General features: G+C 45.4%; 1 protein-coding gene and 2 long non-coding RNA genes across 3 annotated transcripts; 1 reads left to right on the top strand and 2 right to left on the bottom strand.

The window, feature by feature from the left end:
- Positions 1-13,241: 13,241 nt before the first annotated feature.
- col1a2 (collagen, type I, alpha 2) lies at positions 13,242-26,233 on the top strand. The gene is made up of 50 exons (XM_061266865.1): positions 13,242-13,455; positions 14,319-14,320; positions 15,725-15,760; positions 16,129-16,212; positions 16,504-16,551; positions 16,667-16,711; positions 16,800-16,853; positions 16,922-16,975; positions 17,064-17,117; positions 17,204-17,257; positions 17,575-17,628; positions 17,741-17,785; positions 17,902-18,000; positions 18,088-18,141; positions 18,279-18,377; positions 18,476-18,520; positions 18,640-18,738; positions 18,845-18,898; positions 18,996-19,103; positions 19,192-19,245; positions 19,324-19,422; positions 19,542-19,595; positions 19,674-19,772; positions 19,875-19,928; positions 20,000-20,053; positions 20,142-20,195; positions 20,635-20,688; positions 20,781-20,825; positions 20,939-21,037; positions 21,173-21,280; positions 21,342-21,395; positions 21,478-21,531; positions 21,670-21,723; positions 21,818-21,871; positions 21,983-22,090; positions 22,250-22,303; positions 22,932-22,985; positions 23,074-23,235; positions 23,322-23,429; positions 23,548-23,655; positions 23,775-23,828; positions 23,919-24,026; positions 24,114-24,167; positions 24,270-24,377; positions 24,497-24,550; positions 24,659-24,766; positions 24,847-25,090; positions 25,174-25,358; positions 25,440-25,682; positions 25,791-26,233. Exons 1-50 carry the CDS (start codon positions 13,386-13,388, stop codon positions 25,935-25,937), a joined length of 4,047 nt encoding a protein of 1,348 aa, XP_061122849.1. The 5' UTR covers positions 13,242-13,385; the 3' UTR covers positions 25,938-26,233.
- LOC133144302 (uncharacterized) lies at positions 17,709-19,073 on the bottom strand. Its single transcript, XR_009710645.1, has 3 exons — positions 18,932-19,073; positions 18,610-18,776; positions 17,709-18,023 (listed from the first exon to the last, which is right to left on the bottom strand). It is a non-coding gene; the product is annotated as an uncharacterized LOC133144302 (long non-coding RNA).
- Positions 23,329-25,799, bottom strand: LOC133144304 (uncharacterized). Its single transcript, XR_009710647.1, has 2 exons — positions 25,719-25,799; positions 23,329-24,405 (listed from the first exon to the last, which is right to left on the bottom strand). It is a non-coding gene; the product is annotated as an uncharacterized LOC133144304 (long non-coding RNA).
- Positions 26,234-27,334: the final 1,101 nt, after the last annotated feature.

Raw genomic sequence — 27,334 nt, 5'->3', positions numbered from 1 at the left:
ATAAACTTAGAAAATTGACGCTTGGTTGTTCCCCTCGTTTGTGTGCAGGGGTCCGTCCTGTCGAGTCTTTCAGGAGCTTGGCCTGCTGTTGGTCGTGTGAGGTGCGAGTGCTAACTGCTTCAGCACAACTCTACAGTTAAAAATAAAGTCAACCAACACGGACGGAGTCATTGTGGCTGTTCCTTTTCATTTCAGAGTCCAAGTCCACAGATTGGAAAGCCCTGCTACAGTTTGACTTTAGCCACATGTGCTTCTACTCCGTTGGCTGGTAAACTAGCTCCCAGAGTAGAAGCACCAGTGGCTAAAGCCTAACTGTGGCAGGGCTTTCATTTTCAGGACCTGCATTTGCAACATCTATTTACAGGTGGATCTACAAGGTGAAATGCTACTTGCCGGAAGCTTCAAGTTTACTTCGCTTTGGACTGGTGGAAGTCTCTTGAGTCCTCACTACCTGAAGAAGAGCAAGAGTCCTCTGCTGGTGAGAGAAGGCACATTTCAGCTAACATATTCCAAAAGTCAAATGCCTGTTGTGTCCAGGTAAAATCTCAAGAGTCTCTGCAACAACGCTTAAAGTTTTCTTGTTGCTTCCTCATCCACAAGGTGCTGCAAGCCAAATTCTGAGATAGGAGTGGAAGAAATAAAACGTAGATGGTATGATCTTAGACATTTCTTTGCACAGTCCTTATAACTTTGTCTTTTGTTCATTTTTCTTTTTTTCTGCAGGCAAAAAGAAACATGAACAGCTTCCTGTTGGTGCAGCCTTGAACACTTGGTGCCAGAAAACAACTAATCTTTCCCACTGGTAAGAAAACATTGTCTGTACAATTATTTGACCTAACTTTTAACTTACAGATCTCTTTTTGTCTTAGGTCCACATGCTGACATGTCCACACTGATCCTACTGGCCGACCAAGCACTTTTTGTCTTAGGTCCACACGCTGATTGTCCACTGGCCAACCACCACACGGCAACGAGCAGACTGCCATCCAACTTGTTTATGACTGATTACTGTTTACTCTGCAAAAGAAATAAAGCTTTATTTGAAAGAACACTTAAACTCTCACCTTCTTAACATAAAAACAAATTTAAAAAGTTTTTAAAAAATTTAAGATTTTTTTTTCCTGGAATTTTTATTCCAAAATTTTTTTTTCCTAAATTTTTCGGGGATTTTTTTTTTTCGGAAATTTTTCCTGGGATTTTTTTTGGGAGGAAAAAAACTAGAAAGGGGCGGGACCAAAACGAGAATACTGCTACGTGATTCGCCAATTTCATTGGATGTGGGAGGGGAGATGAGAATAAATGGCTGTGATTGGCCGAAATGTGGGCGTGGATATGCAAATGAGGCGTTCTCTGATTGGTTGAATAAAATATGGGCGTGGCTTGGTCAATTTGAAGCATTCTGATTGGATGGATGTGCAAATGCTGCATTCTGATTGGCCGTTCAAAAGTGGGCGTGGTTATGCAAATTAGGAACTGCGCTGTGATTGGTCAGACTGAATTTTGGGCAGAGTTAGGAGGCGGGCAAAGTGGCACTTAGGTTTTCAAAGGCAGTTTTCAGCCTTGAGGTGAGCTTTGGCCTTCAGTCACTGCCAAGGACGCTAGTCTTTGACTGTTCCACTCCATCTCACATGACTCAAAGTGACAGCAATGTAATTGCAGTCACTTTGAGTCATGTCAGATGGAGAGTAACAATCAAGTACTTGTGTCCAAGGAAGTGACTAAAGGCAACTCTCACCTCAAGACCAGACAGCTTTCAAACACAAAAGTCCCAATGTTGTAACCACCTAGCATGAAAGACATCAAATAAGTGAAGCATATTTACTCATAAAACACAAAGACTTGCATACCAGTTGGACAGAAATCCAATTTGAAAACATTTGAGCAGTCAATGTTTGCGTGGAACTAATTTAGTCGCACACAAATATTGACGATAGGTTATGCAGCTCAAGTGCTTGACAAGCTCAGTTGTGATGTCACTTGTAATGACAATTGCCACCAGGGGAAGGTGAGCATATGCAAACAGCTGACGTGTGACAAAACCTAAGTGGCAGGTACTGCACATCATCATCATCACACTTCTGGACATGGTTTTCAATGACAGTGGCAAACCAAGTTAGTTATTAATATGTATACTCATGACTAACTTGGTTTGCATCGTTGTCATTGAAAACACTTTCAGAAGTCTGTGATGATGACGTTGTGCAGTACCTGGCACTTAGTTTTTGTCCCAGTGAGCGATATCAGCTGGTTGGATGTGCTCACCTTCCCCCTGGTGGCACTTGTGTGCCATTACAAGTGACAGGAGAGGTGGGTGAACTCACAGCCACCTTGTGCTGCAATGAGACATTGTACATCAGCTCCTCGAACGCAACACTGCATACTCACATCACATGTCCAATAGCAGGTCCCACGAAGCTGTTGGCTGGCTGCACCGTTGGGCCCCAAACCTCTCCTGTCCTGTCCTGTCAAGCAGGAAAAAAAAAAAGAGTCAGTGTGCACCCATTGCAGTACGAGCTTCTGTGGCTCTAAAAGCGTCAAAATCAACCACCTCCGTCAAACAGTTCAGTTAGCTCCGCCCCGACTGACTGAGGGGTGAACGTTTGGAATCTCGATGTTTTTTTAAAGTGTCCAAAAAGCTTGACTGATGGTCAAACGACAAAAAAATAATGAACTTTATTATATTACATTTGTATTATAATAATTTATCTTCCACAGCCACTTAACACTGATTAAAATCCTATTTTGAAAATAATATTCGACCGTGCTGGTGGACCTAATATTTTGACCCTCTCTAGTCACCAGGAGCACAATGCTCCATAGAAGGGGAAAAGAAGGCATAAATGGGCAGCAAGTAGTACCTTTAGAAAACAGCTTGGCGTTGATTTGTGCAAGTAGACGACCAGCAGAACGACGTGGAGATTCCACATTAGCTTTAGCGTGGAAAACCGACAAAACAACGTTGAAGTCAAACGCCTTGGTTGATTCACGAATGATTGACAGCTGAGTGCTACTTGTGGGCGTGCTAGCTAACAACAAGCCACCTTTGTTATTGTTTTACAATAGCTAGCGAGCTTCAAGTGAAGTAATAACAAAATCGAGAAGCTCCTAATTAAGCCCCTAAAGTGTGTACATACACGTATTTACAGATAAACAGCAACTGGAAAGCTGTTTACATTACCTGCTCAGGTCACTCGAAGACCTGGCTCAGTGAACCGGAGGTCGTACGGTACCCGAGAAAGGTCATTTGAAATGGACACAAAGGGGCGTGTTTGACAACTTGCGTTCAAGTGTAACGACTCGAATAAGAACAAAAAACGACACAACCGCGTCGTGTATGCAAGAGTAGGGGAAAATGCGGCCAGTGCATTTGTTCAACATTTCAACCAGAAGAGGATGCTGCTGTCTCACTTATGAAGCAAAAGGGACAACGGCCGGCGGACGGGCCAATGCTTTGTCTGAAAACAAAAACCAAGAGAAGAAAGAAAAAAATCAGTTGATTTTGTTCCCTTAAGAAAGTTTTTTTTCCCCAAATAACCTATAGTTAGTGTACCATAAATTGGGAATTGATTTTTGATACTCTTTAATGCTGCAGCCAAGTTGATATTTACATTTTAACACTGGTTTTAAGTTTACATAGAGAGTCACCCCCATTTTCTTTTTTCTTCTGCAGATGAGGATGTCCCTCAAAAGTATGATGAGAGCCTTTCTAGAACTTGACTAGTTTGAAACATTTTTTATCCCATTTCAATAAGAGTGGCCAAGAAAGCGACTTCTTGAACCTTGTTTCCGTCATGCCAGCACAGTGCTGTCGTGGTTGGCATGTCATGTAAACTGGAGAGTGTACTAGGCGGTCATTTCGTAAGACAAAAAAAAATAAATGAAACCAAATAAACCATTGACTCCTGATGTTAATGTCCACGTAACATGCTCAAGAGACAATCCTGCAATTTGTGTGTGTGTGCGTGCATCCGAAATGTCTATAAATGAGAGTGCGTCAGCCAAAGGTAATACAAAGACAGTTGAGAGGCATAAAGAGAAGGCCAAAGAAACTAGTGAGAAAAGCAGAGCGAGGGAATGAGGACGAGTCCAGGAGAAGCGAAAGAGAGAGAGAGCGCAAGACAACGTGGCAACAGCTTGTGCCTCATAGGAGAGGAGAGGACTGTGGGTTCACATGAGCTCGAGTGCCCTGTGTCTAAAAGATTATAAAATGCTCTTACATACTGTCATCATCACCATCAAGCAAGATGAGTATCAATGTCTAATATTGGACAAAGTTGTTCTCCAGACTATTGGTAAAAATCATCAGTCTAATGAGAGCAAACCGTTTGTGTTATAAATGCACAAGCCTCGAACAGACTTTATCAGAAAAATCACGTTGTCCCATTTAGATGGAACTTCCTGTTTAGTTGGGGAAAAAAAAAATAAAGATATTGCAAAGCCGATCTGCAGTGGTCTGGTGACCGGCCGGGCCAGGGCATACACCGCCTCTCACCTTATGTCAACTGGCATGGACTCCAGCTCAAAGATAACACGCTGCAGTAAATGGATGTTGACCGTGCAGCTGGTTTCCAATATTGCCTGTAGGGATAAAACACCCAATTCAATTTGGACAAAAATGGGAATAAGGAAATTGGCTATTTTATAAACAAGCATATACAAAATAAATTTGGTTCCATCACTCAAAGCTTTGCTGTTTTCTTGCATGCATGTCCATTTATTAGTAGTCGCGACTGGTGAATGTGAAGTCCTAAAATGGGGGAAATTTGTGACAACTGGATGGGACCTCTTGGTGTCATGTCGGAAAGAACTTTCTAAAGAAACATCGGTTTTCTGCAGAGCAGATGGGAGATAATTGAGGGCTTCACCTCTCTTCGGCAATTGCAGACTTTATTGCAGCCCAAATGGGGGGGGATTCGCTCAACGGGCAATCGCAGGACACGTGCCTGTAAAGACAAGCTAGCGGGAGAGCCACTGTCGGAAATTACAGGTGTCAAGATCATTTGACTTTCACCCTTGTACACTGTGCACCTGCATGCTTGTATTTGTTTGGGATTTGAAAATGGTTAGAAGAGTGTATGCTAACCGTAAGATGCTAATTGCATCCAGCCAATCAGAAAATTAACAAGGGTGAATTTGAGGAAAGTGAAGGAAGGGTGGGAACACAGTGAGGTAGACAAATAGAGCAGGAGGAGTTTTGAAGGGCCATTTTTTGCTTTCTCCTTTTCTCTGAGCAGTGGAAGTTAGGGGGGGAGAAAATGGCCCCACCTCCTTTACTGTTCGCTCACACGTGTGCGTTTCCACCTTCAGGGCGTTACCTCAACACACCCAGGATGGCACGGAGCTCATCTCTCTCCCCCTTCCGACCACCAGGGGTGCAGGACCTCGACTCAAAACAAGCCTTTGGCTATGGAGATTCCACATGAGCTTCATTCCTTCCCTCAGTTGAGTCTTCCCTCAAGCTCCAGCGGCTTGGGGGGGGAGGGGAGACTTTAAGATGTCTGTGGTGAATGAATCATGGAGGCCTGCACAGGGGGGAGATCCTCCAAAAAAATCACATCTGGCGAAAGAGGGGGAGAAGATAGCGAAGGGTGCAGCAAAGCATTGATATTGTCACCTTATTAGAGACCTCGATTCAAAATCAATCATTTCATGAAGCTGATGCAAAAAAGCAAAGAACATTTCAGAGCCTTGCAGAAGCAAATGGAGGAGGCAGTAAATTAAGCAGAAGATGCCCCTCCCTGAACAACGTTGGAGCTTCACAGAGTAGGCGGGCAGAAGCGAATAAACGCCAGCGCTTCCCTCGCTTTGGCTGCTCTCGGCCTTGCGATGAGGTTTTTCTCCTCGCTTTTTGAAAGCGGTTCGGGCCACTAGAAAAGAAGGACCCAGCCACGTCATCTGCTGCTCTTTGAGGAGCAAAATGGTCCACATTCTAGCATAGCTTTATCTGACTCGACCTTAGATCTAATCAAAAAGGAAAAAGAATGTGGACCTAATTGTCGGAGCATCATCATCAGGTCATCAGAAATGAGTCCATTGGGAAAACTGGTTGCACATTTTGGACTCTTGCATAACAGTATTCTTAAAACACAAAAATCTGCTGATATTATTCGACAAACATATCTGACATTAAGCAAAAAAATGCAAAATTTGAAATGATTTGGTGCTATTGCATGACATCACTTGATAGCACGAGTTAGCATCTGTGGCAGAGGAACGAGGTTGAGGACTTTCATTTCAACAAAAGTAGTGCTTGGTCACCATGTGTGTGCCAGTGAATGATGCAGAAGTGAATGGAGGAGTTTGGAAAGATAAAACTCAGACTACGTACGTGTTTAAAGTAAAAACCCTCGAGCGATTCTGCACAGTGTTGTCTGACACGGGCTACAAAAATATGGCAACATGGTGTCGTTCCACACAGACACACGCTCACCTGAGGGTGCGAGGGTGCATCCACCAAGGTGTGAAACATTCTGCCAAGGTGAGGACATGCTTGATGCTGAGGGCCAAAAAGTAACATTTACAGAGAGCATTTTCACATCTTCACTTCCAAGTTGGCAAATCACAGTTTGTCAATGAGCGTTGCGCAACCTTTATGAGCCGAGTCTCATTTTGATTTTCGGAAAATCTCATAATACAGATTAATAAGAGGTTCAGGGAAAGCAGACATGTTCTCCTCCTCCCCTCCTCCACATCCAAAGCTCACAGTGGACACGTGGAAGAATTTTCTGGTCATCATGAAGTTCAGCTTGGAAAAAAGAAAGGGAGAGAAAGGAAGAGAAGAGGTGGGAAAAGAACTGAAAATGCCATTGCTCAGACTCCTCCCCTGCATCATGAGTGGCTGCTGGAGATCATCTGGTCGACAAAGCAAAGTAGGTGGGAAAAGGAGGAGGACAAAGTGGAGACTGTAAAAAAAAAAAAAAAATGGAGATGTGGCAGGATATAATAATAGCATATAGGAAATAAAAAGAGAAAGGAAGGGAAGAATTCAAGTGAGACTTCAAGGAAAGGCTTCTGCTTTGAAAAAGTTCAACCGTATGAGCACGGAGGCTCGTTTTCGTCTCGGAGACTGCGACATGTCCATACCTGCTCCACTGTTTAAAAAAGGAATGACTAAAAGTCGATGAGTAAGACCCCCAATGCCTTTTACACGCCTCCATTCAACTTACAATCAAAGCAGAACTTTTTCATTCTTTACTTTGTACAATACGAAATGGCAAACTAAAAAAAATGGCATCATGAGACTTCATTATTTTGAAATCCTAATAAATAAGAAACTGAATGGATGGACCCTTGCAGAAAGCAAAATGGCTGCCTCGCTCCTCTACCAGCAGCAGTGGCCTCCACTACTTTTTTTTTTTTTTTTCCATCTCCATCAATGAGTTTGACAAGGAGGGAGAACTGCAAGGAGACTCAGAGCACGCTAGCTGCAATGAGATCGAAAGGGGCATCTTAGAAAAACCGAGAAGCAAGATAGGCCTTGAATGCAAGAAGAAGTAGAAGGAGGAGGAGGAGGACGGCAGAGAGCAGATTCTAACCAGATGCAAAACGTTCACAGTGGATGTCAGCCAGCAGGCATGTGCTCATGCTTTAACTATGTAATGGGCCGCCTGCTCTACCCTTAAAGCGCCCTCCTCCTCCATTAACTCCCCCCTCCCCTCTATTTACTTAAACCAGCTTCTCTGTCTATCTCGTCTACAGGTTTGTTTTTTTTACACTTCCTCAAATGGTGCTTATCCCATCTCCATCTTTCAGACCTCATCATCGACTTCCACTTTGCTCACGCTCAAAAATCCCCCGCAGTCGTCCGTCAAAATAGATAGCTTATGATGAGCGTCTCGTGTATCTTTTGATACGTTTGAATATGCCAGTCAGCAGCCCATAGGGTTGCGTTTGAGCAGATGACTTGCAGTGATGGCGATTTTCCATCGAGCGGTCGTCAAGCGCAAGCGAGACAGGGAAAGAAAATCCAAAAGAGGAGGAGGAGCTATCCTGAAGAGAAAGAAGGGGGGAGAAAAAAAAACATCTGCAATTCTCAAATGGAATTTCTTCCATCATTGTCCAACTCTCTGCAACTCACACAATGTGTGCTAGGGGCCTCGACGACGCAGACAAAAAAAAACTTTGGAATGAGGATATTTCACCCGAAATTGAAACATTTCAAAAGGCATTGTTCAAAATGCGGGCAGAGATCCTTCAAATCTTATTTGGGCCTTCCGATATAGTTGCTCGCAGAAGTCTGACCCACCTAGCCTTCAGTGATGTCATCCAAAAGGTCACATCGCTTGCCTAATTTGCATAAGTTCAACTGAACCTGAGACAAATGTAGGTGTAAGATTTTAGGATCAGACAAACCATATTTAGTGGGCAATGCAGGAAGTCTAAAGTATTTCCAGCTGAGCAGCAAGTTCCCATGGTGGAGTGAGCGAGTGAGTTATTTAATTGCACCCACCCACTAATTTACACTAGATCCTTTTTTTATGGCATCCCTGCGGTCTTTGGGAATGAATTAGCAAACAGAGCAAGCGGGAGTCTATTGTAAGCATAGTAGGGCATTTTTAACTCGGGCCTCGTAAGCTCTCCCACTTCATTATCAGCACAAAATCAAGCTTGATATTTATGAATACAGCCCACATTTGTGTTTGTAGTCTTGTAAGAAGCAGCCACCAAGTAGCAATTATCCTAACAACTGCTTATCGCTCAAATACTTCCTCCCCGACCCCCCCCGCCCCCCAACTCTGAGGGTTCGCCCTGGATAGCAGTTGTACTGAGTTCTAAAAGCAAGGATCCAGACAGGCCGGGGAGAAAAGAACATTGCAATTATTTCATGCATACCAAATATTAGTTCATCATTCTTAATGTGTGTAACTGGAAGCCAAATTGAATGAGATTTAGGTCGGCAACAGGTCGCTATTTTTTTTTTTTTTTAATTAGATGCTGACTTGGCAAAACTGTAAGCGAAGCACTTTGAGTCGCGTTTATCAGACATTTGAACAGAAAGGGATGGTTGGACTTAAACTAAGCCTGATGATTATGACATCTATCATTTATAAAGGACACCTTTCTGATGAGGCCAAAAGATGAATGAAATAATAAAAACCGTTTGCTTTTTCCATCTCCAACAGGAGACGTCTTCCTTCCATTGCTCTTCCTTCCACAGTACAAACGAAAGTCTCCTCCCACGGGCTAAGCGGGTGGAAAAAATGACACAGCGGCGCACTCAAATACTTGAGTAAAAGTGCTCACAGACACTCGGATCCAATGAAGGGTGGCAAAGAAAATACTTTCAGTTGAATTTTCAGGGGAATACAACGTCATTTTCAGTTCAAAGTGGAAGTTGTTTTGTTCCAAAAAACATGTGGAGATGTTCATTATATCTTGAGTTAGCCTCATTTCATCTGATTAGGAAATATTCAAATTCTTTGAGAGGTTTATACGGTAAAACTAAACGAAATATGATTTCTTGGATGCATGAAAAAAAGTCTCAGTTTGGCCTACCAGAGTCCACCATTTTTTTCCCCCCCTTCTCTCCATCTGCAAAATCATTCAAGTGGTGAGGAGCTCTGGACGAGTCGTTTGACTTCCTTGTTGTCACACTCACTGTTGCCGCTCGCTCAAAATGGAGTCTCCACTGGCAAAGAGAAATGAACAGGATTCAATTCTTAGTTTATGTTAGTAGAATAGTAGAATGGTTTGGTTTTCTAGACTTTTTGGGAGGGTAGGTGCATTTCTGGCCATAGTTGCAACATGTCACAATAATTTATTCCTGGGCTCAAGTATGAAATGCAATGGTCAGACGAACGAGGGGGATGTTCAAAGTACACGTTTGGTATGTGAAACTGAAGAGAAGGTGAAGCGTTTCCATCTTGGGCAAAGGCAAGCAAAGACTTTCCTCCCTTGTGAAAGCTGAGCCGGTCCACATTGATCATACCAAATTCAAAGAGGTGGGGCTAACCCAGGGCTGGGCGGGGCCAACTAATGTGATCCCTCTCATTTCTGTTTATGTTCATCTTTGAAGCTTTTGCCTTCTTCAACTTCAGGTCTAATTCCATTGGCGCTTCTAATATATTTGCTCCCTCAACCAAACTTCACATTCTCCAAATGAGCATCGCTATGTAGATGGAGCACAATTCTTTTATCATCCGGGTCTCACAGTGCATTTTCCCAGATGTGAAATGATATATGGCCATGTTCAACTTCTCCACCTCGAACCAACAAGAGAGAGAGAGAGAGAAGGCAAGAGACTCCAGACAGCTGAACTCACTTAGATGTGTTCCTCATGTGCGCGGGCAGTAATATGCGGAAAAGATTTCATCGCTCCCCTTGCTAAGTTTAACCCTTCAGAAGCCCACGCCCTCTAATATCGATGGATATATATGAGAGAATCACTGATTGTATTAATGAGTTTGTAAGCATTTCCTCTTTGCGGCCACCAGTGAACTCTCAAAAGCAAGATGAAATGCCTTAACAGAAATTCTCTTGCTCTTCCCTTTTTTTTTTTCCCCTGCTGTCAGACCACAGCGCAGCACTATCTAGCAATTACTTTGCCTGCCTTGGACTCCAGCAACATTGTATGGGGATATTTCTGTCGCGCTTATTATGCCTTTGCTGACCAGACTGTGAGTCATGTGGACACACAGGCAAGTCTAACCATGGGTTACTTCCAGCCAAGGGAGGTTCCTGCTTTTCAATTCAAGATCCTGCCTTTACTTTATTTCACATCACCTTCATTTTACGTGAAAAAAAATAGGATACATTGATTTACAGAGGTTTCACAAAAAAAAAAATCTTAAAAAGAAGTGTAGCAAGGGCACCACACTTGCTTGCTTTCTTATTGTTATTCTAAAACCGCTTTGCCAACATACATTGGAATCTGGAACTATACATTCACTCTCGCACCCTCCACAAAAGTGACCCGGCAATACTTTAGTCATACCTCCTTCCCTTCATCCATCCCTCCCTCCCTCTAGCCTGTAGATGCGGTGGTGACCCAATGCAGACGGAGAGGAAGAGAGAGAGGGAGAGCGCGCGAGAGAGAGAGGAAAAGAAAAAAAAAAAGCAACGGATGATACTGTGCAAGGACAATCGGAAAGGGGAGAGGAACTGCATCGAAAAATGCATTGGTTAGCGCCACACAAATGTTGACTGGAGTATTGGAGTCAAAGCACTTAAATGAAAGGACAGCTCCTTATTTATGAAAAGAACTTTGATGACTGTTACTTGGGTCCGTCTGTCCTATGAGACCTTTTTTTAATCAATAGAAATTGACAAAAAACTAGCAAAAAAGAAAATACTTTTTGTCCATCACAGGCCCTAATTCTCGTCCATATTTTAGTCACGTATGAAATCTTTCCCCTGCACAGTAGAAGTGAATCGCACAGTTTCACTGCAGAGAGAGAGAGAGGGAAGAAAAATCTACCAAGAATACAAGACTGTAATTTGAAAACCTCAGTTGAATTTGTCTGCTGCGCATGTGTGTGTGTCCGTGCGTGCGTATCCGTGCGCGTGTGCGTGCAGCACCCTCTTTAATTAGCGCCTCCCGAGTCAGAGAGGGCAGTGTCTGAAACTTCTTCTGCACCCCTCTCTAGCCTTTTCGAATCTCTCTTCTGTACTCCCCTCTCCTCCCTGTGAGTCAATTCAGGACATTATACTACCCATTCACCATTCCAGATAGGAGGGAGAAATATTCTTCATTTTGAGCTGCTAAACGTTTAGATTGTACTTCAGCGAAAAGATACTGATGGTTGGTGTCTGCTTGCAAACTCGGGTTCACTTGTGTGTGTGTGTGTGGATGTGGCTATTAAGTGGATCTTAATATGAAACAGAGACTTACCTGTATGACACCCGAGGGTCCTTCTGCAACGGAGCATCACGGCAAACAAGCTTTTTCACCCGCTATTGTCTAGAAACAAGAATGAAAAATAACATCCAGATGTTAATTAGAGAAAACAATTATGGAAGTCACACAATTCTGCAACACGTCTCAAGCATAAGTTACGGCAGTGTATTTCTTTTCGGCTCTTTAGATTGGATAAAATGGTGCGGAAAATGACAAACTTAGTGGAGATGGTCATTGGTATTAGTTTGTGGAAAAATGAAAATAATTGAAACATAATTGGACATAGAAGGCTTCTATGGGACAATATGTAAAAGTGTTTGACTTGCGCATGAGAGCATTTCATGAGTGTACGTATATGTGAGAGGCCATCCACAATCGTAGCATTGGTGTGCGCGTGAGGAGTTCTCGTCTGATGATGTGGAGCTTCGCCGACATCTTTTCTCTCCAGCGTCTGGTTCAGTTTTTTTTTTTTTTTCTCTCTCTTTTTTTCTTCCCCCTTCTCGAGGTGCTTCAAGCAAACATGAGAATGTAACTCGGCACTGAGTGGGAGCTTGGCCATCTTTAAAACACATTTCATCTCGCTCGCCCCTCCTCCTGCCTCTGACTGAGGGAAGTGAATTTTGAGGTGAATTTGGGAGTGTTCACTGGTTAGACGTGGGGTGGGGGGGGCACTTTTGTCCATGCAGCAGACTCATGATCCAATCGATTGATGAGAATCAAGTAGTTAGCAATCTATTTGCGCATTTGAAGCTTTTTGTCTGCATGTATAGAACCTGCTCTGCATATGATGACAGACACTATGGCTGTTCTGAGTGGATGACATGTCTGGTCATGCGGACAGGCAAGCTGGAGAGAGAGACCAAAATGCTTTTATTTGACGTGCATTCCACGAAACCAATGGGCTTGTGCATAAAACACATGCGCCACATATGCGGAAAGGAAGAGCAAAGACTCAAAATCAGCTTGACGAGTTAGGGTCCCATTCAAGAGCGTTTAGTCCTTCCTGAAATAGGGCTTCGCTTTCTAGGTCCAAACGCCATCGCACGTTTGACGCACGGACGCAAATGTGCGCTAAGTCGACCGCGCGCTCTCGCCGCGCAAAGGAGAGAGAGAAACGTGAGCCTCCTTCCCCGCCTTTTAAACATCCACGCTGTCCACGTCCTCAAAAAGAATGGATCTAATTAAATCGATGCACTCGTCATCACGGGCTGGACTTTTTTTCTTTTTTTTTTTTGCCAAACGGGCTCTGGTGGCGGCGGCGGAGAGGAGGCTGGGAGATGCAGGACCACATGACTACGCAAGGGAGAGAGGGATGGGAGTCAGATTGGGTTTCTCGTCTCTCATTGGCCGGTGGGCTGACTTTTGACACGCAGACCCGGGACCCTCCTGCCGTATAAATAGGCCTGATAGGACTTTATTATTCTAGCATCACGGCTGCAGGCTTCTGCTCAGTTTGGAGTTACTCGCGTCACCTCAATTGTATGCCTGCTTGAAGGTGGTTTAAAAAGAGGGGCACAGCAGCACAAGGAGTCTGCATGTCTGTTTAGACATGCTCAGCTTTGTGGATACCCGGATTCTGTTGCTGCTTGCAGTAACTTCATACCTAGCAACATGTCAATGTAAGTTTTACCATATCTGCTCTTTTCTCTCCTGGATATTTCCACCCTACGCCGCTTGAGGATCTTTTGGGGCTTTGGGTTTGGAACTTACGTCAACGTCAAGACAGACAGCTCAGATCGCTGCTGCTTTAAAAACTCAACGGAATGAGTTCAAACAGAGGAATCTTTGGGGTTTTTTCTTTCTTTTTCCAAGGATTCAATAATTATCATAGGAGTATTTTTGCTCCTGAGAAAAGTCTTTTGAACGAGACCTCGAAAGTAGTCGTACCAGATCTTAGTTCCGTTAGATTTACTTAGTGTTCCTTTTTCTAAAGTTGAGGGGGAGAAAAGATTTGGGGCGTTGTACTTAAGTGTTCCATGCAGGCAGGCACCCAGGGATGAAGGTTAACTGTAGGAAAAATGCAAGGCTGCCCCCTCGTGGCTAGTAGTGTGAACTGCGGCTTGGCCCCAATTTGATTCAGACTAACTTGAGACCAGTTAATGAAACGTAGGAATTACACTGACCGGTACCACGATAAATTTTTTTTTTTTTTTAGAAATAATTGATCACGTCATGTCTTCATCCTACTTTTGCCTATAATCCATTTAAAAACTACCAATTCTAAATCTAAATGTATTTTCTTAACAATGTGCATGATTTGTGCTTTGTTGTAAATGTTCAACATTTCAATACCTGAAAAGGTTGAGATGAACTTTGTCTCATCAGTCGGTGCGACCGTCTGCGTCACCTTGTGGCCAAGTTTGGACATGCCGCTCTCGAGTTCACGGGGAGGTCCGGCAGTACTTGCTGGTCCTTGCTCACAGATGCTTCTGTTGTCCCTTTTTGTGCCGATCCACACTGTAGCACTGTGAGATGACAAAAGCAGTCATTAGATAAGCAAAGTGAACATTTTAACCACTTTGAAAAATCTATTCAGTCAGGCTGAGCTCCACATTTGATTCAAAGCAAAAAACGATATCGTGCAATTATCAATTTAAGTGACACAATGCAACTGCTGTCGTTTTGAACTCGATTGGCGAGACTTGTCCCAAAGGCATACCGGTCCGGGCCTGTTTGCCATCACTGACTTTATCCCAGCCTGGAATGCTTTGATTGACGTTGTTGTTGAAAAGACATTTCGAGCGAGCTGTGACCCGGGTCCGCTTCAACTAGGAGCGCATTTAGCATATAAAGCGACATTGTCATGGGATACGATGCCAAAGTAGCAATGACGGTTTCTTTTGCAGGTGTTTTATTATGCTTCTATTCTAACGGTGTATTCTCTTTTCTCTCCCAACCCTCCTCCTCTCCCTCTCCCTCTGTCCAACGCTGCAGTCTCGGTTAGTACACGCATGCATGCAAACACATACACGACATGATGTTAGCATAGCGTTACCTTGACTTTTGTGGGCCTTCCGAAAAAAACACACGCGCGACGTAAGGTCCTGTGCAATTGGAGCAATCTCGGATTTTTTAAAAATGTGCCCCACTGACAAAGCGAATCTGCCGGCCCGTCCTCGGGTCGGTGAGGGTCCGACTGTCTGAAGACCGTTTGGAGGAAAGCTTAAAGCGGCAGGCGCCCTCAGGGGTCTGCGTGGCACAAAGGGTCCTTTCTAAGGGGCTGAAGCGAGGGGCAGCGGCCTTCCTCTGCCTCCTCATCACTTTGGTCATTGAGAGATCATGTCTGATCTCTATTTGAATATGTCACAGCAATGACAATGTTCAATTCAAATCAACAGATTGCTTCAGCAGCTCCATTTCGATTTGACCGTCTCAAAGCACTTTTATACGTGATAACGTGATCTCAGTGCTGAGTTGGCTCAGTCGGCTGTTGCTCAGTTGCACTGGTGCTTTACCCAAATGAGACTTGGAGGCCTCAACCTCACTCACGCTTTTGCAAGCAAAGCAGAGAGGATGAGGCTTTTGAAATATTCATCAACTTAGTGAAAGATGAAACTTACATGTATGTTTCTTCTTTTCCATCTAGGGTGTGAAGGTGAGCACATCATGTTTGTCTTTTGTGTGCTTTAACAGCTCACAGCATGGCACATCAGAGCATTAGCATAGCGCCACGCAAAGGTCATGTCCCGTCCGTCACTGAAAACGTCTCCTAACGTGCTTGTCCTGCGTCTGTGAGGTCAAGTTTGTTTACGTTTGATTAATGAACCTGCTCTGCATCAAGTGCTTTATTCAGTCGCTTAGAGAAGAAAAGTTGGCCGCTTACAAGCAGTTCACTCACCAGACATCTGGTCTGTGTTTTACGCTGACGAGCTTTTTTTCCTGCTGCAGGGCCCCCGAGGAGACAAAGGACCTCGAGGTGACAGGGTAAGCTGAAATGGAAAATGGATTGTTTTTATTTAACATTGGTTCATGGAAAATTGTTGTGGGTTTATTTTGGTTTATGTTTTTTTTTTTTTTGTAAATGAGGAATCTTGGACATAGACATTTGTATTTGTTGACATGGTTTGACCTCTTAACCTTGTTAGGGCACATCCCATTTTGCATGACCTCATGTCAACATAGTCGATATTTGACTGTTTTGTAGCGATTTACTTCATTCAGCAAACAACCTTGGAATTTTTAGCAGTATTTTAGAAGATTTCTTTTTTATATATCTCTAATGGAAAGAGTCAGAATAAGACCACGAGAAAGCCTGACATCTCATCTCATGGCCGCACGTGTCTGTTTTGTAGGGTCCCCAGGGACCTGATGGAAAAGATGGAATACCCGGACTCCCTGGCCCCGTCGGCCCCCCTGGCCCTCCTGGACTTGGTGGAGTAAGTTCCTTTTAATTATTTCTAAAAAGTCAACTAACCCACAAAGGATTCAATGACACTGTATTGACGTACTTTGGCCTGCACCTAAATAGTGTATTGATGTCCCCCATATTGGTCACAGTGTCAGTATGTAGTAGTGAATCTGATGACATCACTTCCTCTTAAATTAGCATGAATTTGGTTTGCGAGTGAATGTAGTATATCATTTTTTCTCAAGCAGTTCTCCAAATCATTATTGTGCTACATGATTAGCATTATTTGTGGGTGACTCTGTTTTTTTGTCTTTTGCAGAACTTTGCTGCTCAGTATTCTAAGCCTCCCGATCCAGTCTCACCCGCGGTGAGGGCCCGTGCCACTTTTCGGCAACACGCCATTGGGCAAAACCTGCATGAATTTTGTTGAAGTACCAATATCATTTCTTGAATCTCACGCATTGTTTTTTTTCCCCCTTTAGGGCCCGATGGGCGAAAGAGGCCCTCCCGGAGCCGCTGGAGCCCCTGTAAGTTTCAATTTCGACTCAAATCACAATTTGGTGTCCCACTGGCCTTATTATAACTGATGGCCGCACTTCTTATGTGTCTTAACAGGGACCTCAGGGACACACCGGACACCCTGGCGAGCCCGGCGAGCCCGGACAGACTGTAAGTTCATCATTCTCTCAAAATTTGAGGACTACTCTTATCACGAACACACTCATTTGATGTCTCAGGGTCCCGTTGGTGCCCGTGGCCCCCCTGGAGCTCCTGGCAAAGCTGGAGACGACGTAAGTAAACAATGGTTTCAATGGCAAGTTCTTTTTTTTTTTCCTGTTGTTCTTTTGGGATTAAATCGAGCCACTTTTCCAATTTCAGGGTAACAATGGCAGACCTGGCAAGCCCGGAGACAGAGGTGTCCCCGGCACTCAGGTAAGCAACTACCTGCCCGGACTACATTTGATGGCGCAATACCAATTGGTCTCTCTATAACATTGTGGTTTTTTTTTTAACTACAGGGTGCTCGTGGATTCCCCGGAACCCCTGGACTTCCCGGAATGAAGGGACACAGAGTAAGTATCAGCCGTGACCAGGCCAAAATTGAAGAAATGTGATTTTTTTTTTTTAATGTTGTTTCTTTAGGTGGAGAAAAAAAATGTTTTAAAAGATTTTCAAAATGTTCTATGTCCAAATTTACATGATCATTCAATATTTTTATCAACTATAAATACATTCTTACTTCACAAAAGTCATAAACCTCAACATTTAAAACGACCATCAACCGGAAGACATTCAATAGACTCACCTCTCTTTGGATTGTTGCTCATCTTCATGGCACCGTTTTATTTCATCACTATTGGACATCACCATTTTCCTTTCTTTGCGTCAGGGTTACAATGGCTTGGATGGACGCAAGGGAGAGCCTGGTGCCGCTGGAGTCAAGGTAAGAAAGCGGTCAACACATGTTGATGATGAAAATGAGTCTTCTTTCTTGAAACTAGTGATCATGAAAAAGACCTTGCTCACATTCATCCCTCTTCTCCTGTTCAACGTAGGGTGAGGCTGGCGCACACGGAGCTGCGGGCAGACCCGGACTTGTTGTAAGTGCTGCATGCTAAAACTGGATCCTGGCCTTGTTGCTGGACGTGACCTTCTGGCTCAATTAGCAGGTCAGCATTCTGTGAATGAACACACATCGGTGCTTTCCTCCATACAGGGACCCCGCGGTATGGCTGGTGAGAGAGGTCGTGCCGGCCCTGCTGGACCCGTTGGTGCTCGTGGTGCTGATGGCAACACTGGACCCGCTGGTGCTGCTGTAAGTAGCGTCTCAGGCTGAACCTGTGCAAATAGGTGCACATGTTAGTAATTAGGGCGACTTATTCTGCCGCTCTGCTCTCCACAGGGACCAGTTGGTGTTGCTGGCGCCCCAGGTTTCCCTGGTGGCCCTGGACCCAAGGTGAGCCTCATGTCACCTCACTCTACTTGTTTGTGTTTTTGGATTGGCACAGTCACCTCATTCCCAACTTGAAGCATTTCCAAAGCACAGATAGGTTGGGCCAAGTGCATTGATTGGATGTTTTTGGCCATTTACAGGGAGAGGTAGGACCTGTTGGTGCTACTGGTCCCACTGGACCTCAGGGAGCTAGAGGAGAGCCTGGTCCCAATGGTGCTGTTGGCCCCGTTGGTCCCGTCGTAAGTACACTACTAATACTTTGTGATTAGCACCTGATTGAAATCGCCACTTGTGTTGGAGAGTTGTTGATGTATTGGTTCTTTCTGTTCTTTCTTAGGGTAACCCTGGTGCTAATGGCCTGAACGGAGCCAAGGGCGCCTCTGTAAGTGTTGAAATCATCTTCACCAATTTGATCCTACATACATCCTACACATGGAATAATAGCCCCAAAAGATGCACTGCGCTACTCACATGTCACTAATGGCTGTTCCTTCCTTATAGGGTGCCGCTGGTCTTGCTGGAGCTCCCGGTTTCCCCGGACCCAGAGGAGGACCCGGACCTCAGGGACCTCAGGGTGCCTCTGGTCCCAGAGGCCTGGCTGTAAGTTAACATTCACACAAAATCAGGGCCTCCCTCATCTGCAAACACAAGAGTAAAGGTTGCACAGGTTCACGCATATGAATGACGTCTGGTTCACCTGTTTTAGGGAGATCCTGGTGTCCAGGGTGTGAAGGGAGATGTCGGTGCCAAGGGTGAGCCTGTAAGTTTGAAAGACATCATCCATCGGACTCACTCTTTTTCTCTAAAGTTGATGTCCGGCTCATTGCGTTGTCCTCCGCATTTGCTGCCTTCTGCAGGGTAGCGCCGGACCTCAGGGAGCTCCCGGACCTCAGGGTGAGGAGGGCAAACGTGGATCTAATGGCGAGGTCGGTGCCACTGGCCCCGCTGGTAGCCGTGGATCCAGAGTGAGTGAATGGTGGCAATCGAATCGTCGTATCGGACGCCATCTTGTTTTGAAGATCACCTGACAGTTCTTGTGTGTGTCTCCTGTAGGGCTCTCCCGGAAGCCGTGGAATGCCCGGTGCTGAGGGAAGAGTTGGCCCACTTGTAAGTAAAGCCTTCCATGTGGATTTGAGACGGCTCTTTTCGTACCTCATTTTTCACCTCGTCTTCTCTGTCACGTAGGGTATGCCTGGTCTTCGCGGCGCCACCGGCGCTGCTGGAGCTCGTGGAGCCCCTGGAGATGCTGGCCGTACTGGTGAGCCTGGTGCTGCTGGTCTCAGGGTGCGTATTGTTGATCTCATTCCTCCATCAGCACCATGAAGACCTACCAACATTGTCACTTGTCTGGAACTAAACTCACCTGTAAAATACATTTAACCAGAACAACACATTTTCAACAGGGTCTCCCCGGAAGCCCCGGAAGCTCTGGACCCCCAGGAAAGGAGGGACCTTCTGTAAGTAACCTTAAAAACAAAATAAGGTGCAGAAAGAAAAGCTCGGCTTATGCTAATCGTTATGGTTACCTCCTGCAGGGTCCTGCTGGACAAGACGGACGCACTGGTCCTCCCGGCCCAACTGGACCTAGAGGCCAGCCTGGAAACATTGGCTTCCCTGGACCCAAGGGACCCTCTGTAAGTAGAAACAAGATGATCAAGAATGGGACTAATATGATGGAATACCTACATCGTAAATGCGCACCATTTTCTTAACGTGTTGAATTGAACGTCTTCTAGGGTGAGGCTGGCAAAGCCGGAGAGAAGGGATCTTCCGGCGTCACTGGACTGAGAGTAAGTCACATGACTTCAAACAATTGAAATGAATGATTGAGCACATACTTAGTATTCTGCTCTTTGTTTAGGGTCCTCCTGGCCCTGATGGTAACAATGGCGCCACTGGCCCCATGGGAGTTTCTGTAAGTGTCTGCGAGTCATTGAACAGTGTAAAGCCATGATTTCTTTGTTTTGATTTTTTGTTACAGTCATTTTGCTTTTCTCTTATAGGGTGGTTCTGGTGAGAGGGGAGAGCCAGGACCTGCTGGAGCTTCTGGTTTCCAGGTTTGAGTCCATTATTTGCCACTAATAATTTAGGATTGGGATTCCCAACCTTTATCGAGCGCATGTTTGTACATTGAAGAAAAATGTGTTCACTTCGAAATGGGATACAAGGTTCATTTCTGCATTTTTAGTTAAGAAAAAAAAAAAAACCTCAATGGATTTGCCCGTCAGTGCGTGCGTGTCACTAGCATGGAAAGAGGAATATACCTTCATTTTCGTGAATCATTTTCAAATCAAATAAGCCGAACCGGATCGTCTCCCATGCCACTGGTTGGGACTCATTAATAATAATAATAATATATAATATAATAATATCTTATGTCCTGCTTTGGATTCAATGTAAGGTGCAGTTTGATGCTTTATAAATGCTAGTTGGTTATGAATCATTCAGCCTACATGCAGTGTATTGTCATACTTACTGGTTTTGATACTTTTTCAGGGTCTCCCTGGACCCGCTGGTGCTGCTGGAGAGGCTGGCAAGCCCGGAGACAGAGTAAGCACATAGCTGTCAGAAACACAGATACAATACTATCCACATTTGCTAGAATACATACAAAGCTTATCAAACACGCGTGTCCCTAACAGGGTATCCCAGGAGACCAGGGAGTCGCTGGACCCGCTGGTGCCAAGGTTTGAGCTTACTTTTCCAGTTGGCTGATAAGAACCATTGTTGGTTATTTGTGAAGCCTTAACGACATTAGGGGAGCCGACTTTGAACCGATCGCCTCTGTGTACTACGACAGGGCGAGCGTGGTAACCCCGGTGCTGCTGGAGCTTCTGGAGCTCAGGGACCTATGGGAGCCCGTGGAGCTTCTGGAGCCCCTGGTGCTGATGGTGCCAAGGTAAGATGTGGAGAAGTGCTTATGACAAGGATGGAAGTGACCCTCATTGAGTGCTCGTTGCAAATATGACCAAAAGGCCTAAAATAAAATGCAAGGTCCGTGTCACGAACCGTCGCTTTTCCGATCCACTTACAGGGAGAGCCTGGCACGGCTGGACTTGCTGGTGCTCCTGGCCACCAGGGAGCTAGCGGCATGCCCGGAGAGCGTGGAGCTGCTGGTCCCGCTGGAGTCAAGGGAGAGAAGGTCAGCACCACAAGTTATTCCTGGGATTTGCAGGAGTGAGTCTGACCTTTTTCTCGCACAGGGAGAGCTTGGACACAAAGGACCCGATGGCAATGCCGGAAGAGATGGCGCTCGTGTAAGTACAGCTCGGATCCTCGATGTCTTCACGCTCAAATGGTAGACGTTGCTCTTGACAGTCTTCCTTTGTTGACATCTAGGGTATGCCTGGAGCTGGTGGACCCCCTGGACCCACAGGAGCTAATGGTGACAAGGCAAGTAGAAGACAAAAGTTGCTGGAGACCAAATGAGATATCAGTTTACATTGCTGTCATCAGAAGAGACCAAAACAACATTCTTATTGACATGTTACGATTTGCTCTTCATAATAACATATCAGCTGTCTTTTATAGGGCGAGTCTGGATCTTTCGGACCCGCTGGACCTCCCGGAGTCCGTGGTGCCTCTGTAAGTTTGGATACATCCCTATGTTTATATTGATCCCAAATGTAGAAAATAAGTTTGATGAAATATGCATTATCCGTGTTTCTATTCAACACAGGGTGAGCGCGGAGAGGTTGGACCCGTTGGAGCCCCTGGATTCGCTGGAGCCCCTGTAAGCTAACATCCTCACGCGCCTAGAATGTTACTCGAGAATGAAATACTTGAGCCGTGCGGTACATCTTTAGACACAATAGTCAAGTCCTGTTACTGCTCCACCCTACAGGGCGCTAGTGGACAGACCGGAGCAAGAGGAGAGCGTGGACCTGCTGGAGGAAAGGGAGATGCTGGCCCCTCTGGCGCCGCTGGCCCTGCTGGACAATCTGGACCTGCTGTGAGTAGACAATTCATTCTGGACCAATGCACGTGGCTTTGCTATTTAAGGTCACGGCACAAAATGGACTCACTTGTTCGACTTTCACATTCAAAACGACTGCTAGGATTCGTAATCATGTCGTGAAATTCATTCTGGACATTTTTGCCTGTCTTTCAGGGTCCTTCTGGCCCTGCTGGACCTACTGGTGCTCGTGGAGACAATGGCCCTCAGGTGAGTGTTGGGGAGAAATAAAAAAAAAAAAAACATTCCAAAAAATGATTCCTCAGCACACTCACAAATATGTAAGTCAATATTATTCACATAGCATTTGGACTCACAAAGTGCATCGCATAATTACGCAGGGCACGGACAAGAACCTCCCAAAAGTAGAATTACTGGATTAATGGTTATCTGGTCTCACTTTACTTACAATCTCAGTCAGTTTAATTGGACAAAAAAAAAAAAATTATAGAAAACCATGGCAATTTCTGTCTTTGAAAGGCAATAAATATGGGTTACTTGTTTCTTACGTCCTTTAGTGGAAGAACGTTACATTTTTCTTTTCACTATTGCAAATTGCTTGCATGAATTGATCAACAAAACTACATTTGTTCTCAATAACTGACGTGAAATTGGATATTTCCCACAAACCTCTGAGCACTGCACCTGAGCTGAGAACAAAACAATAATATATTTGTGGCTTTCAACCATTTCAATGTTATTATTAATTCCATTTTACAGCCACTAAATCTCCAGTTGCAAATATTTCATCTTGAATGAGTCAGTGCAGTCAAATTTGCCATTTTATTGGATTTTTTAGTTCTGTGTCAGTAGTGATTGACCTACTTTTGCATGATAGGGTCTGACTGGTTTCCCTGGAGCTGCTGGCAGAGTTGGCCCCGCTGGTCCTGCTGTAAGTACATTTTATGTTTGTTGAGAGCCTCAAAATATATACAGACACACACACACACATTTCATTGACTGTATGCTCTTCCTCTCAGGGTATTGTCGGACCCCCTGGTGCCGCTGGTCCCGCTGGTAAAGATGGTCCCCGTGGTGTGCGTGGAGATGTTGGTCCCGCCGGTCCTGCTGGAGAGCAGGGTATGGTTGGACCTCCTGGCCCCGCTGGAGATAAGGGCCACAGTGGCGAGTCTGGACCTGCTGTAAGTTCAAGTGGCGTAGCCATATGCACATTTCACACATTGCTAATCATCATTCGTTCATTTTGTGATGCTGTACTTGGGCTTAGGGTGCTCCTGGTACTCCTGGAACTTCTGGACCTCTTGGTCTTCAAGGATTTGTTGGTCTTCCTGGCGCTAGAGGCGATCGCGGTATTCCCGGTGGTCCCGGTGCTGTTGTGAGTATGGACGTTTTCTGACGATCCATCTTTCATTGAACATCAGCAACAACACGTGACTCATTTCATTTGACAAATGTCTCCATTATTAATCGTTGATGATGTTGTCACCTCCAAGGGAGAGCCTGGTAGAATTGGACCTGCTGGTCCCGCTGGTGCCCGTGGCCCCGCTGGCAACATTGGCATGCCTGGTATGACCGGACCTCAGGGAGAAGCTGGACGTGAGGTACTATGATCCAGTAGCATCATCATCATCATCATTGTATACTTAAATGATAAAAACAGACACTAGTAATGAAGTGATGAGAAAGGGTCTTGGGTTTGAAACTTTACCTTGCGTTACAGGGTAACACTGGTAACGATGGTCCTCCTGGCCGTGCTGGTGCTCCTGGAATCAAGGTACTACAAGGACAACGTACAGAAATGAAAAATGATTCCTACTTAGTATTCTGGTCCTCACCTACCTACTCCTGCTCCTGCTGTGCTTAGGGAGACCGTGGTGACCCTGGTCCCGCTGGTGCTTTGGGACTTGCCGGTACCCCCGGACCCGCTGGCCCCAGTGGATCTGTTGGAAGACCTGGAAACCGTGGAGACTCTGTATGTTTCTACAGATAGGCTCGCATATTACAAACGGCACCTAACTCGTTTTGTGCCAACCATTTATTCACTCTGTTAATACTACAGGGCTTCGCTGGACCTTCTGGACCTGCCGGACTCGCTGGAGCTAGAGGTGCCGCTGTAAGTAGAGCTACCGTCAAGACGTAACACTACCATGAGGATTCTTAAAGTAAAAACTAAAGGGCAATAATGTCTAACACCACGTACTTGCATGTTTTCTAGGGACCCGCTGGACCCCGTGGTGAGAAGGGAGTTGGTGGAGACAGGGGAGACTATGGAATGAAGGGTCTTCGTGGACATCCTGGTCTCCAGGGACCACCAGGACCTTCAGTGAGTGAAACGTGCCGCCAACATCGTCCTGATAGAAAGATGATTATTTACGATGGCACAAGTACATTTGCATACAGATACATTGAAGGACACTGTCATTGAAATGCATTTCCCTTCAGGGTGCCCCTGGTGACACCGGATCTGCTGGAGCTAATGGACCCTCTGGACCTAGAGTGAGTGAAATGTTCATCATTTCCTCTCACGTTTATAACGACCGCTTTAGAGGTCAGGTAGGACGTTGTCAATCTGTAATCTGATCAACACGTTTCCTCCCTCTTCAGGGTCCCGCCGGACCCCACGGACCTGCCGGTAAGGATGGTAGAGCTGGTGCCCACGGTACTATTGGTGCTTCCGGTGCTCGTGGAGCCCCCGGACACATCGGCCCTGTCGTGAGTACTCTTAAGAGTGAACCTTTTGAAAACACACGTGAGCTCTGCTACATATCAAAGCTCTCTCTTATCTCCATTAGGGTCCCGCCGGACCTCCCGGTCTGCCCGGACCTCCCGGTGCTGCTGGTGGTAGCTATGATCTGTCTGGATACGATGAGTACAGAGCTGACCAGCCCGCCATGAGAGCTAAGGATTACGAGGTTGACGCCACCATCAAGTCCCTGAACACTCAGATCGAGAACCTGCTCACCCCTGAGGGATCCAGGAAGAACCCTGCCCGCACATGCCGTGACATCAAGCTCGGCCACCCCGAATGGACCAGCGGTAAGTGGAACTCTTGTGGGATGGGAACCATGGCCGACCTGAAATCACGCAGCGGAGCCAATCGAGAATGCGTCTCCCTGTAGGATTCTACTGGATCGACCCCAACCAGGGTTGCATCAATGACGCCATCAGGGTCTTCTGCGACTTCAACACCCGCGAGACTTGCATCCACGCCCGCCCCGAGAGCATTGCCAAGAAGAACTGGTTCAGAAGCACAGAGAACAAGAAGCACGTCTGGTTCGGAGAGACCATCAATGGCGGAACTGAGGTGAGCGGTTCGGAAGTGCAACGTGACGAACGCCACCTTTGGAGAACTTGGTCAACAAACGCCGCGTGCGTCTTTTTGCAGTTCACCTACAACGACGAGACCATCAGCTCCCAGAGCATGGCCACCCAGCTGGCCTTCATGCGCCTGCTGTCCAACCAGGCTAGCCAGAACATCACCTACCACTGCAAGAACAGCGTTGCCTACATGGATGCTGAGAGCGGCAGCCTGACTAAGGCTGTGGTGCTCGGCGGCTCCAACGATGTGGAGCTGAGGGCTGAGGGCAACAGCCGTTTCACCTTCTCTGTGGTGGAGGACGGTTGCACTGTGAGTAGCGCATTTCGTTAGCTAGACGACGCTGACCTTGTCTGAGCCGCGCGTCCGGGTTAGCCCCGTTCTGACGTTGCTTCTCTTTCCTCTGTCTCCCCTCCGCAGAGACACACTGGTGAGTGGAGCAAGACAGTGATTGAGTACAGAACAAGTAAACCATCTCGCCTGCCCATCCTCGACATTGCACCTATGGACATTGGTGGAGCCGATCAGGAGTTTGGTTTGGACATTGGCCCAGTCTGTTTCAAATAAATAGACTCATGATAAATTAACACCCCAAAAGAGAGAAAGAACGAAAAAAAAACAAAATCTCTGCCCTTCTTTCTGTGTTGTTTTTTTTTTTTTTAAAAAATGCTGATTTCTCACTGCGCAACCACTTGCTTAAGATGGGCAACTATCGGAAAGGACTGAACGGACTGAACGGAGCGATTGTGCAATGCAAATTAATACAGCAACCCTAAAGGAACGCGGGAAAACACCTTGTTGTGGGACATCATGTCATCCTTTTGTAAAAAATAAAAGAAGTGTAATAAAAACGCTGAAAGTAAGCATCACTTTGTGGTCTTTGTATATCTTCCAAAGAGGAGGTTTAAAACCACAATTTCCATGAAAATAAGGTTTAAACTACCTCATGCGTGTACTTCAAATCGGCAGAATCGCGCGGGTCCACAACAGAGATGTTTGGACTTCTAATGCTTCAAGCGTAGTCTCATGTCAGAAGGTGCTCGATCAATGGTGCTAATATGCAGCTGTGGACAAAGCCACTTTTGTCTGTATTATTTTGTATTGAGTCTTGCATTTGTCCTCTGATACGCTCCCACTTTAAGCAGGTGGAATAGCCCCCTAAACCTGATGTCTAGTGTTTGTTTCATGTTTTTTTGTTTGTCTTGAAATTTTTAGTTTGTTTTGGGCTTTTGTTCAAGCTTTCTACCTTTCAAATCACACATCCGGAGTTCATACCGACATGCCATTCTCACCCGATTCTGAATGGAATTTAGGCCACCTATCTTTCTCCAGAATGACATCGCAAAGTCTATTGTACCTATTTTGTATATGTGAGATGTTTAAATAAATTGTGAAAAGTTCTGAAATAAAGCATGTCCAATGTTCCAAAACACACTACTCATTGACTTAAGTGCTTTCCTGTTGACACCCAAATTGCGTGCCACTTACCTTTTGTCACTTGTTTGTCTGATGACTTTGTCGTCATCGACTTCGACGTCTTTCGACTACCGAGGCGCAGTCGTAGTGTGTACGCGTGCTTTTTAACTCCAAACTTCTCATCAGCACCTAAAGGACGCAAGATGTACAGTCACAACATGTTCACAATGTTCATGCCAATGTGTGATGACTAACATGTTTGTTCTTGTACATATGCCTCCCTCCCATGTTGCTTTCTCGTTGCATATTACAGCCTTGGCATCCAAATAAATGACTATGATTTGAATAACTGTATGATTGCAGAGAATGTGATTCACTTGGAAGACATCTACTAAGTCACGAACGCGCGTCAGACCTTTAGAAATGAGCAGAGCTAAAAAGGAACCAAGACACCTCCTATGGTACAAGTACAGTACTGTAGTAAAATTGTCAGCTGCAATACTTCTTTGACCACGAGAGGGCAGTGCGTACCTTCTTTGGCTTGGCTT

The sequence above is a fragment of the Syngnathus typhle genome, linkage group LG20 (assembly GCF_033458585.1).
Source record: "Syngnathus typhle isolate RoL2023-S1 ecotype Sweden linkage group LG20, RoL_Styp_1.0, whole genome shotgun sequence".
In the NCBI taxonomy this organism is placed as follows: Eukaryota; Metazoa; Chordata; class Actinopteri; order Syngnathiformes; family Syngnathidae; genus Syngnathus; species Syngnathus typhle.
The sequence above is the reverse complement of the archived record's forward strand: the minus strand, read 5'-3'. Positions and strand labels throughout refer to the sequence as shown.